This window comes from Hyla sarda, chromosome 6, assembly GCF_029499605.1.
Source record: "Hyla sarda isolate aHylSar1 chromosome 6, aHylSar1.hap1, whole genome shotgun sequence".
NCBI classification, from domain to species: domain Eukaryota; kingdom Metazoa; phylum Chordata; class Amphibia; order Anura; family Hylidae; genus Hyla; species Hyla sarda.
The window spans coordinates 36,575,712-36,588,098 of NC_079194.1; the positions used below are offsets into that span (position 1 = coordinate 36,575,712).

Here is a 12,387-nt window from a genome sequence, read left to right on the forward strand (position 1 = left end):
CGATGACGCGCGGCTGTCTAGGGGATATGACGTCAGACGCCACCTTGCTCCGGTAGCGCGCCATTGGTCATATCTAGAGCGGATCAACTTAAAGGGGTGCTCCGGTGGAAAACTTTTTTTTTTAATCAACTGGTGCCAGAAAGTTAAACAGATTTGTAAATTACTTCTATTAGAAAAATCTTAATCCTTCCAGTACTTATTAGCTGCTGAATACTACAGAGGAAATTATTTTCTTTTTGCAACACAGTGCTCTCTGCTGAAATCACGTGGACAGTTCTCTCTGCTGACATCTCTGTCCATTTTAGGAACTATCCAGAGCAGCATATGTTTGCTATGGGGATTTTCTCCTACTCTGGACAGTTCTTAAAATGGACAGAGATGTCAGCAGAGAGCGCTAAGCTTGTGATGTCAGCAGAGAGCTCTGTGTTCCAAAAATAAAATAATTTCCTCTGTAGTATTCAGCAGCTAATAAGTACTGGAAGGATTAGGATTTTTGAATAGAAGTAATTTACAAATCTGTTTCATTTTCTGGCACCAGTTGATTAAAAAAACAAACAAAAAAAAAAAAAAACACCTTTTCCACCGGAGTACCCCTTTAACTGTGAGTGAGAAACTTCAACTTACAGAAACCATCAGCAACCTTGTACTAAGGGATCATTTTTGTTGTACTTTTTTCCTAGGTACCCGGACATGGAGACATGTAAGTACGGAAAAAGTGCTCCGTTTTACCTGAGTTTCATCAGTCTGGTCAGTGCTGTAAATGTTGCTATTTGCTCATTTTCTATTTACAGGTACCATGTGACTCCACGGGGAAGCATGATCCCCCTGAACTAACCTATGTGTCATTGTGTGTGACTGTGTGGGTGAACCTTGCTATACTGGGACCCTGTATGCAGTGTAGGGATGATTTCCCAGTGTTCCCCATATAGAGATAATACCCTCTTGATACTCCCCTGAGGACGCCACCACCATCTCAGTGCTAGAAACACGTTGGGAAACATATCGATATAGGGTTAGCTTCCTGAAATGAGGTATTTGATATTCATTTAACAGTAGCTTCTTATATGGTGTTAGATTGGTGTTGTAATATCTACACCAACCTAACCTGATCCACTTCACAACACTATTGAGTGAATTACCTTTTATGCATGTACTGTATATAAGTAAATGTTAAAGGGGTACTCTGCTCCTCAGCGTTTGGAACAAAATGTTCCAGAATGCTTAGAGCCGGCGTTGGGAGCGTGTGGCATCATAGCCCTGCCCCCTCATGACATCATGCCCCGCCCCCTCATGACATCACACCCCGCCCCCTCAATGCAAGTCTATGGGAGGGGGCGTGGCGGCTGTCACGCCCCCTCCCATAGACTTGCATTGAGGGGGCGGGGTGTGACGTCATGAGGGTAGGGCCATGACGCCACAAGCTCCCGGCACCGGCTCTAGGCGTTCGGAACATTTTGTTCCAAAATGCTGAGGAGTGGAGTACCCCTTTAAGTTTTAAGCACCTCCCATAACTTTATTTATCTTCACTTTTTTTTCGGTTTATGATTGCCGGGAGTAATCACTAAGTGGGGCCGTGAGGTGAGCCAGAACAGAATTTAGCAGATAACTATTTAATTTAAAAATCTGTTTATCTTTCTGGCACCAGTTGATTTTAAAATAAAAATGTTTTCCAGGGGAGTACCCCTTTAAATAAAAAAAATAAAAAAGTTGTTTCTAACATCAGTAAAACAAACAAACAAAAAACAAATCCCCACCCTCACTGACCTATGGTGTATCAGTGGGCAAATAGATTATTATTATCTATCCCGGTGGATCCAATTGACTTATACTGGAGTCGGTCAGACGTCCCTTGGTACTCTGCATAATGCAAGAGCGCTGCAGACCTCACCGTTCATAATGATAATTATCCTATAGCACCAACATATACTGTAGTGTTTTACATTTCAGGGTGTAGATATTCAGGCAAAATAAGACGTTACATCTGCGTTTTCCATTCAGGGTGCCTCCAGCTGTTGCAAAACTACGGCTCCCAGCATGCCCGGACAGCCTTTGGCTGTCCGGGCATGCTGGGAGTCGTAGTTTTGCAATAGCTGGAGGCACCCTGCTTGGGAAACACTGCATTACATAGTAACATAAAAAAATTATTAAAACATTTTTTTTCCCTATCAACTGGCCCCAGAAACTTAAACAGATTTGTAAATTACTTCTTTAAAAAAAAATCTTAATCCTACCAGTACTTATCAGCTGCTGAAGTTGAGTAATTATTTTCTGTCTGACCACAGTGCTCTCTGCTGACACCTCTGTCCTGAGTAGGGCCAAGTCCCCATAGCAAACCACTCCTGATCTGGAAAGTTCCTGAGACAGACAAAGGTGTCAGCAGAGAGCACTGTGGTCAGACAGAAAAGAACAACTCAACTTCAGCAGCTGATAAGTACTGGTAGGATTAAGATTATTATTTTTTTTTAATAGAAGTCATTTTCAAATCTGTTTAACTTTCTGGAGACAGTTGATATTAAAAAAAATTGTTTTCCACCGGAGTACCCTTTAACAAACATACAAGGCGTGAGGCTGCTGAAGTTGAGTAATTCTTTTCTGTCTGACCAGAGTGCACTCTGCTGACACCTCTGTCCTGAGTAGGGCCAAATCCCCATAGCAAACCACTCCTGATCTGGAAAGTTCCTGAGACAGACAAAGGTGTCAGCAGAGAGCACTGTGGTCAGACAGAAAAGAACAACTCAACTTCAGCAGCTGATAAGTACTGGAAGGATTAAGATTTCTTTTTTAATAGAAGTAATTTTCAAATCTGTTTAACTTTCTGGAGACAGTTGATATTAAAAAAAATTATTTTCCACCGGAGAACCCCTTTAACAAACATACAAGGCGTGAGGACCACTACTCCCCCCCGCTTCGAATCTGCTGCTGCTATATATTGATTATTATATTGAATTTATTATATTGAAATAAAACTTACTTGTGCAGCTTGGTATAGAGGACCAGCCTGTTATCAGACACTCTACCCAGTCTGAACTGGTACCAGCAGGCGTGTAATACCCCTCATTGCACTGGTATTCCACCGTCTCGATAACCCGGAAGGATCTCCTTGTTGTTACATAATATCCATTAGTAAGAAGAGGGGTCTCACACCTATCTAATACATAACAAAAGCATAAAAAGAAAAAACGTTTATTTTTTTTATCAGTTTTACATATACTAGATACGTGAGGACTTCTTTATAGGTTGGAATCAAGAATAGTCAAACCTTGACCTGTAGTATTCTACACCAGCATCATTACTAGCTACCAGATACCCAAATTTGTTGCCCCCTACATTTTTGAAGTTTGGTGATTAAAGGGGCACTCCAGTAGCAATTTTTTTTTTTCAAATCAACTGGTGCCAGAAAGTTAAACAGATTTGTAAATTATTTCTAGTTAAAAATCTTAATCCTTCAAGTACTTATCAGCTGCTGTATGCTCCACAGGAAGTTGTATTTCTTTCAGGAGTTCTTTTCTGTCTGACCACAGTGCTCTCCTCTACTGACACCTCTGTTCAAATCAGGAATTGTCCAGAGTAGAGATGAGCGAACTTACAGTAAATTCGATTCGTCACGAACTTCTCGGCTCGGCAGTTGATGACTTATCCTGCGTAAATTAGTTCAGCCTTCAAGTGCTCCGGTGGTCTGGAAAAGGTGGATACAGTCCTAGGAAAGAGTCTCCTAGGACTGTATCCACCTTTTCCAGCCCACGGGAGCACCGGAAAGCTGAACTAATTTATGCAGGAAAAGTCATCAACTGCCGAGCCGAGAAGTTCGTGACGAATCGAATCTACTGTAAGTTCGCTCATCTCTAGTCCAGAGCATGAGAGGTTTGCTATGAGGATTTGCTTGTACTCTGGACAGTTCCTGATACAGACAGAGATGTCAGCAGAGAGCACTGTGGTCAGACAGAAAATAACTTCAGGAAGATATTCAACTTCCTGTGGAGCATACAGCAGCTGATAAGTACTGGAAGGATTAATATTTTTTAATAGAAGTAATTTACAAACCTGTTTAACTTTCTGGCACCAGTTGATTTGAAAAAAAAATAGTTTTCCACTTGAGTACCCCTTTAAATGGGCACTGTCCGAATCAAAGACCTTTTATATGTCGTACGTCTCAACAAAACATTAATGTTTGTAATATACTTCTTGAAAAAATGTAATGTCCTTTTTATAGAAATCATGGCTTGTAAAAGAGACCACTAGGGGTCACCATACCATCCAGAACATAATCCTGTCCGGCTGCAGTATCGTCTTCGTCCTAGCTGAAGCACAGGCTGGGACAAAGTCCAGGAAGTGAGGGCGGGACTAGCACTCCTCTGTGCTCACTCCTGTCCTATCAGACTGCAGCATGAAAACAGAGAGGAGGGGGATGCAGAGCAGCCTGCAGTGATTGGATGAGAAGAAGACACAGCACAGAAGACTCAGGGAGGAAGTGACTGCATGGTGAGTGAGAGCAGGCTCAGTGCTTGCCTTGGACACGCCTCTTCCTGAGCAGTGGATGTCAGAATGAGTGAGCAGCAGAATAGAGGAATTTGTGAGCCATTACAGAAGCTAGACACATAAAAAAACATGTAAAGCCCCTGCATGACCTAGTGAGTAACATATAGAAGCATTTCTTCATGCGATATGACACCTACACCTTAAAGGGGTACTCCGCTGCTCAGCGTTTGGTACAAACTGTTCTGAAAGCTGGAGTGCAAGTGGAAATTCAGGAGAGTAAATGGGAGTGCAGAATCCCATAGAAGTCTATGGGCTTTAAAGGGGTACTCCGGTGGAAAACTTTTTAATTTTTTTTCCACAGGCTGAAATTCTGCCGGGTGAATAGACCCTTATCCTTCATTCTCAGGATCGATGGGGATCCCAGTGGTCAGACCGCCACCGATCCCAGGATAAACGCTTTTTATAGAGTTTTTGGACATTCCTACCAGTAATCTGATGGCATCCTGGGGGAGGTAGCCATTCTCCAGAAGTACAATTCGATGTCTCCCCTTTATTTCCTCTTGTGGTTCTGAAGCCTTCATTGCAGCTGTATTGGATGGTATCAGAAGTTTTATACAACTCCTTTGCATTCTGCAAATTTCCATTTGGAAGTGATGGCCGGAGGCATTTTCCTGGCAAACAAAACATAACAAAAATCTTCCATTTATGGTCCTATATGTGATCAGGATAAATATATTACTCATATTTATAACCAAGGTTTGGAGTCAATTTTAATAGTTTTTTTTTTGTTTACATTATTTTATTTAAAAACGGGGATAGAATAGTAATTTAAACTTTTATTAAGAAAGTTCTTATTCACATTTTTTTTTAAATATATATTTTTTTCCCATTCTTTTTCTGCTATTTTTAACTTTTACATGTAGTCTTTCAAATGGAAATACACTAAACAATGCTGTGCTATAGCACAGCATTGATCAGTGTTATCTGCGCTCCACTTGTACAGGCTGCTGAGGCTGTCTGCACATTTGGAGCACTGATCGAATGGGACAGAGCACAGTAAAGGGACTTCCACTCCTCCTCTGAGCTGATTGGGACACCGCGATTTTGCCAGGATGGTCTCGATCAACTACCCTGAGCTTCTTCCACTTTAAGATGCTGCAACATCTAATGGGTTAATGCTGGACATCCCCCTGATGGGTTAAAGGGGTACTCAGGTAGAAAACTTTTTTTTTTTTAAATGAGCTGGTGCCGGAAAGTTAAACAGATTTGTAAATTACTTCTATTAAAAATCTTTATCCTTCCAGTACTTTTTAGCAGCTGTATGCTACAGAGGAAATTCTTTTCTTTTTGAATTTCTTTTTTGTCTTGTCCACAGTGCTCTCTGCTGACACCTCTGTCCGTGTCAGGAACTGTCCAGAGTAGCATAGGTTTGCTATGAGGATTTTCTCCTGCTCTGGACAGTTCCTGATATGGGCATCAGGTGTCAGCAGAGAGCACTGTGGACAAGAGAAAATAGAAATTCAAAAAGAAAAGAATTTCCTCTGTAGAATACAGCTGCTAAAAAGTACTGGAAGGATAAAGATTTTTAAATAGAAGTAATTTACAAATCTGTTTAACTTTCTGGCACCAGTTGATTAAAAAAAATGTTTTCCCCCAGAGTACCCCTTTAAGTATGGCATTAGCCAAGAGCCTACTTTGTAGACTGGAAGTGGGCGCAGGGCATACTTGTACGCCCTGCATCCTCTAGGGGTTAATCTGCAACCTATACCTGCATCTATATCCACAAAGAAAACAGAATGCCCGGAAGAGGATTTTTAATATCAGACTGAGCAGGGCATGATGTTTTGTGAAATGCACATTTGGGACCAGAATTAGGATTATTTAATTTAGAAAAAAGACAATTTAGGGGCAACCTAATAACTATATATAAGTATATTAGGGGGCAGTACAGAGATCTCTCCCATGATCTATTTATACCCAGGACTGTATCTATAACAAGGGGGCATCCTCTACATCTAGAGGAAAGAAGGTTTCTACACCAGCACAGACGGGGGTTCTTTACTGTAAGAGCAGTGAGACTGTGGAATTCTCTCCCGGAGGAGGTGGTCATGGGGAACTCTGTAAAAGAGAGTATTAACATTACAGGTTATGGATACTAGATTTATAAGGACAGAATGTTGATCCAGGGATTTATTCTGATGCCATATTTATGGTATCGGCCAATTGGCAATAGTCTCATAAGGTTTTTTTTTTTTCCTTCCCCTGCATTAAAGGACTACTGTAGTGGTAAACATTTATATATGCCCGTGCCTCAAAAATAAACAAAATAAACTCATACATACCTTCCTACGAGCCCCTGTTGGTCCGGCACAGGCCTCACGGTCCGGCAGTGCTGACGTCATTCCACTTCCTGGGGACGAGGACGCCGCAGAGCCGTCGGCGTATCACCGGCCGTAGTGATGTCCCGCCCCGGCTGGTGATAGGCTGAGCCCACTGTCATGTAAGGAGCTCTGGCCGGCTTCTTACATGACAGTGGGCTCAGCCTATCACCGACCGGGGCGGGACATCGCTACTGCCGGTGATACGCCGACGGCTCTGCGGCGTCCCCGTCCCCAGGAAGTGGAATGACGTCAGCACTGCCGGACCGTGAGGCCTGTGCCGCTCCAACAGGGGCTCGTAGGAAGGTATGTATGAGTTTATTTTGTTTATTTTTGAGGCCCGGGCAGGGGTATATATAAATGTTTACCACTACAGTTGTCCTTTAACTCAGTAGGGACACAATACAGATATAGGTTGAACTTGATGGACTCTGGTCTTTTTTCATCCTTATGAATTATGTATCAACTGGAATTCTGTCATGAGATCCAACAAAATCCAGGTTACAAAAACATTTGCTGACTTTTTGAATCCTGAATGTATTTCGCTCTGGCAGTGCCAATAGGTATGTTTTCTCAGTAAGATATCCTTGTAAACTTACTGAGACAGACGGCTGGGGGTTCCCATCCTTCTGATGTGCAGGTGATTTCATCTTCTTGTTTTCCAGACTGAAATGCATGTCCAGCTGAACAAGATACAGAGAGCCTACTCCCCTCTTTCATTGGGAAATAAAACTTTTTGAAGATGTAATAATACTGAGCAATCTTTCCATTCTCTACATCGGGAAGATCACAAACGTTTCCTGTAAAAATATCAACATATCAATATCAACAAGCTTTTCAAGAACATCTCTACCTTTGAGTAGTCTCCACATTGTTTTGTAAATAGAAACAAAAAGGCATACTTACCAAGCCCTGGTCCTTCACCGATCCCCTGCAGCTCCTATTTGGCTCCATCCGGTCCCCTGATCTTTTTAGATGAGTGCTTGATGCAGGACCATCTAGGCCAGTGATTGGCTTGGCTGACAGGTCCTGCAACAAGCGCTTTTCTCAAAATCAGGAAAAAAATAAATAAATTCAGGGGACCGAACAGTGGCGAATGGGGCCTGCGGAGCCATGGCTAGGAAAGTATTTTTTATTTCTGCTTTCTCCCTGCACTAGCACCATATTATTTTTTTTTTAAAAACCTTGTATAACCCTTTTTAGATATTACATTGAAGCTATTTATTCTGCTTGTGGGGGGCCTCAAGGGTTTTTTAATGACACACAAGGAGTTAATCCATGTCCAATAATTGATGGAATTCATGATTTGAGTGATGTAAAAGCACTGCGAAATATGTTGCTGCTATATAATTAATAATACAGTGACCCCCCCCGACCTACGATGGTCCCGACATACGATGATTTCAACATACGATGGTCTCTCAGAGGCCATCGCATGTTGAAGGCAGCATCAACATACAATGCTTTTGTATGTCGGGGCCATCGCATAAACGGCTATCCGGCAGCGCAGACTGCTTCAGTTGCCACCGGTTAGCCGTTTACGGTGCCCCGTGCGCTCCGCTGACGATCACTTACCTGTCCTCGGGGCTCCGGCGCGGCCTCTTCGGGATCCCCTGCATCATCGGCGCTCTCCATTGTCGTCATCACGTCGCTGCGCACGCTGTCCCATCATCCAATAGGAGCAGCATGCGTAGCGACGTGATGGCGGCGACAGAGAGCGAGGATGCCGGGGAAGCAGAGGCCTTGCCGGATCGTCGGGGACACCCCGGGGACAGCGATGGACGGCGACATCCAGGGCAGCGGTGACGAGCGGTGACGGTCTGGAACGGCGGGGACACGTGAGTATAACCTCCAATACCAGTGGTCTTCAACCTGCGGACCTCCAGATGTTGCAAAACTACAACTCCCAGCATGCCCGGACAGCCGTTGGCTGTCCGGGCATGCTGGGTGTTGTAGTTTTGCAACATCTGGAGGTCAGCAGGTTGTAGACCACTGTCCTATACTTTACATTGCACGGATCCCTCAACATATGATGGTTTCAACAAACGATGGTCCATTTGGAACGGATTACCATCGTATGTCGAGGGACCACTGTAATATTAATAATTATTATTATTATTGAAAATGTCATCATGCAAATGTTATTTTTCCTCCAAAAAAAACTGTTCAAAACTGTATAACATCTGATTATATGCATTATTTGTTTTATATTGTGGACCGTCGCTGTGTCAGGAGGTATGTTGTAAAGGCTATTCCGACTCTATGTTTACAGCAAAATGTATTCATCCAGCGATGTTGAAGTGGAAAAAGCAAACTAACTAAATAGTCTTTAAAAAAAGTTTGCTCTTTTTCTACAATTCCCTGACCTGTGCCTCTCTATGATAACAGACTGGAAATAAACTGTGTGTTCTGTACACAGAAATGGTAATATTTGGGAATTAATGAATTAGTTTAACAGAAATTTTGACTCATACCTGTGGTGCACCACAGAGTGTGAAGGGGAGGTGAATGGGGCAGATGTTATTAACCCCTAAATGTTCGTGACGCCAGGACATGGTTTTCCCGGTAACCACCCGAACTGTAGTACCGCTATCCCTAGGTTAGGCAGCATAATGGTCCAAGAACAGTGTCAGGATTCGGCAGGCTGGAGGTGGATCCTCTGTGTCAGAAAGGGATTGACGTGGACCGTGCCGGCGGACCGGTTCTAAGTTGCTACTGGTATTCACCAGAGCCCGCCGCAAAGCGGGATGGTCTTGCAGCGGCGGTAGCAACCAGGTCGTATCCACCGGTAACAGCTCAACCTCTCTGACTGCTGAGATAGGCGCGGTACAAGGGATTAGGCAAGAGCAAGGTCGGACGTAGCAGAAGGTCAGGGCAGGCAGCAAGGATCGTAGTCAGGGGCAACGGCAAGAGGTCTGGAACACTGGCTTGGGACATAGAAGAAACGCTTTCACTGGCACAATGGCAACAAGATCCGGCAAGGAAGGGAAGGTGAAGTGAGGTTATATAGGGAAGTGCACAGGTGAATAGACTAATTAGAACCAGGCGCCAATCAGTGGCGCACTGGCCCTTTAAATCGCAGAGAGCCGGCGCGCGCGCGCCCTAGGGAGCGGGGCCGCGCGCGCTGGGACATCACAGACGGGGAACGAGTCTGGTAAGCGGGCCGGGATGCGCACCGCGAGCGGGAGCGTCCCGCATCGCGAATCGCATCCCGCCTAGGGACATTATCGCAGCGCTCCCGGGCAGCGGGTCTGACCGGGGCGCTGCGAACAGGAGAACGCTGTGAGCGCTCTGGGGAGGAGCGGGGACCCGGAGCGCTCGGCGTAACAACCAGGTTAGGGTTAACGGTAGCTTTACTGAGGTAGACAGATGGTAATAGTCTTTACAGCTAGGCCAGGATCCCAGAGAGGTGGCCAGTAACACAGAGGGGACATTGCAGCTTGCGGGGACTTGCAGTGTTTGGACAGACTTCAACTCCGCCATGCTGACTTTAACAGACTTGACTATAGACTTGACTTGACTGTAGGCAGTGACAGCAGACATAGATGACTTGACTTACTGGCATATGGCTGTAGGTTAGGCTTGAGGCCTCCAGATGTGCTGGACACTGACTATAAGAAGTCTGGTCTTTATTGTGCCTCAGGATCTAAGAGCAAAAGAGGCAGATTGCCGCTCCTTCCTTCCTTATAAAAGGGGGGCTGAGCCAGAAGCCCATAGGTCAAGCTGCAGGTCACCTGGTTAGCTGGTGCTCTCTGGGTAACAAAACATCAGGTGAACACAATATCTTATGACTAACTCAAAGGTCCTTAAAGGTCCTTTATACCTAATACATATAACACTATACACTATATATATATTTCTATGGGGGAGACACTGCAGGAGGGCCCCTAGGACACAGAGGGACTCAACCTGACAGGGCCTAAGTACTGTATGGGACTATATCCCGTACTGGGACATCACATACCAGTAATATGGTGGATGATATTGATTTATTATTGATCAGATGGTGTATTTACTGATGGTGTAAATAACTCATAACTTCTTCTTTCCATCATGTGACAGAACTGATGTACACAGATACTTTTACATGAGCGCGACACTCAACAATTAAGCATTCTTTCTGCATACCATACAAATATACCATAAATGTTATTATTTGATCTTTCCCATAAGTGTATTATGGACAACCCAATTCCTGTCCTGAACTTAAAGGGGTACTCCACTGGCCAACATTCCGAACGCTGGCCAGAGGAGTACCCCTTTAAGTTCATTGACCCAAACCCACAGTATCATAAATCCCTATGGTCCAGGACACTCATTAGCATGCACAAAAATTTCCTGTAATGCGTTCTTGTGAAACTGGCCTTACACAGTGAATTATTCCGAATCTCTGTTTTATATATAAAGAAGTGATGGGGGGAGGGGGGTGGTCAGACACAACTTACCTCCTGCCGAACATGATACAGAGAACACTAAGCCCAACAGCAAGAAGTCCTGGACCTTCATGATTTCTTTCCGTTGTTCATGTTTTTGCCCAAATATTTGTGAAACCTCCAGATTCCAGGGTCTCTAGAAGTTCTGTTAATGATTCACAGTACGTCTAATGATTACACCTTCTGGTTAAAGCTTCACATATGTAGTGTGGGTAAAGACGATAGAACACAACCAAAATCAATATACAAATCATTAAAAAAAAACAATATACAACCAAAAAAAACAACAACACAAAAATGCTATAAAGTGATACAGAAATGTAATGCGGATTCATGTTCTTCTGATAAACCTTATCACAGTTTACACAAGTCACATGTGGTAGGAATCCAACATAATACAGTCTGATGTTCCATGTTATGTTAGTGACCCCATTTTCAGGCAAACTTATTTCCTTTAAATCAAAGGTAATTTACCATAGGGCCAAAACTATAATAAAATGGTGGCTCCAAGTCGCCTGAAAAAGAAAATAATAAAACAACTTGAGGGTGACTTTATTGGTAGTTTGACAGGATCTTACAAGTGTAGCATAGCGAGGTAGAAATGATGCGGCTCCATAAATAAGGGGAAAAAAACTTTTAAAGGGGTACTCCACCCCTAGACATCTTATCCCCCTATCCAAAGTATAGGGGATAAGATGTCTGATCGCAGGGGTCCCGCCGCTGGCGACCCCCGCGATCTCCCTGCTGCACCTGGTGTTCATTGAGAGCGTCGGGTGCCGCGCCGGAGGCTCGTGATGTCACGGTCACGCCCCCTCAATGAAAGTCAATAAGACCATTGAGAGCCATTTTTAATAACCAAGGAGGTGGTACAGTAACCCCCCGACATGCAATGGCCCCGACATATGATCAAATGGACATACGATGCTTTTATATGTCGGGGCCATCGCATTAACTGCTATCCGACAGCGCAAAATGCATAAGCTGCTGTCGGATAGCAGTTTAAGCATCCCGGACAGGTTCACTTACCTATCCCCGCTGCTCCAGGTCCACTTCCTCCGGTGTCTTCTGCATCTTCTCCGTGGTCCAGGCCTCGCTTTCCG

The 12,387-nt window shown here is 44.0% G+C and overlaps 1 protein-coding gene across 2 annotated transcripts in view; it reads right to left on the reverse strand.

Moving 5' to 3' along the window:
- The window catches only part of F13B (coagulation factor XIII B chain), a 42,276-nt gene extending 30,888 nt beyond the window's left edge, over positions 1-11,388 (reverse strand). Inside the window, exons 1-4 of one of the 2 annotated variants that reach the window (XM_056528038.1) lie at positions 11,300-11,388; positions 7,454-7,654; positions 4,962-5,147; positions 2,972-3,148 (exon numbers count right to left, since the gene is read on the reverse strand). In XM_056528038.1, the coding sequence (XP_056384013.1) occupies positions 2,972-3,148; positions 4,962-5,147; positions 7,454-7,654; positions 11,300-11,360 (625 nt within the window). In that variant the 5' untranslated portion in view covers positions 11,361-11,388. Of the gene's footprint in view, positions 1-2,971; positions 3,149-4,961; positions 5,148-7,453; positions 7,655-10,413; positions 10,548-11,299 lie in introns of those variants that run through there. The other variant, XM_056528039.1, reaches the window with a different exon arrangement.
- Positions 11,389-12,387: the final 999 nt, after the last annotated feature.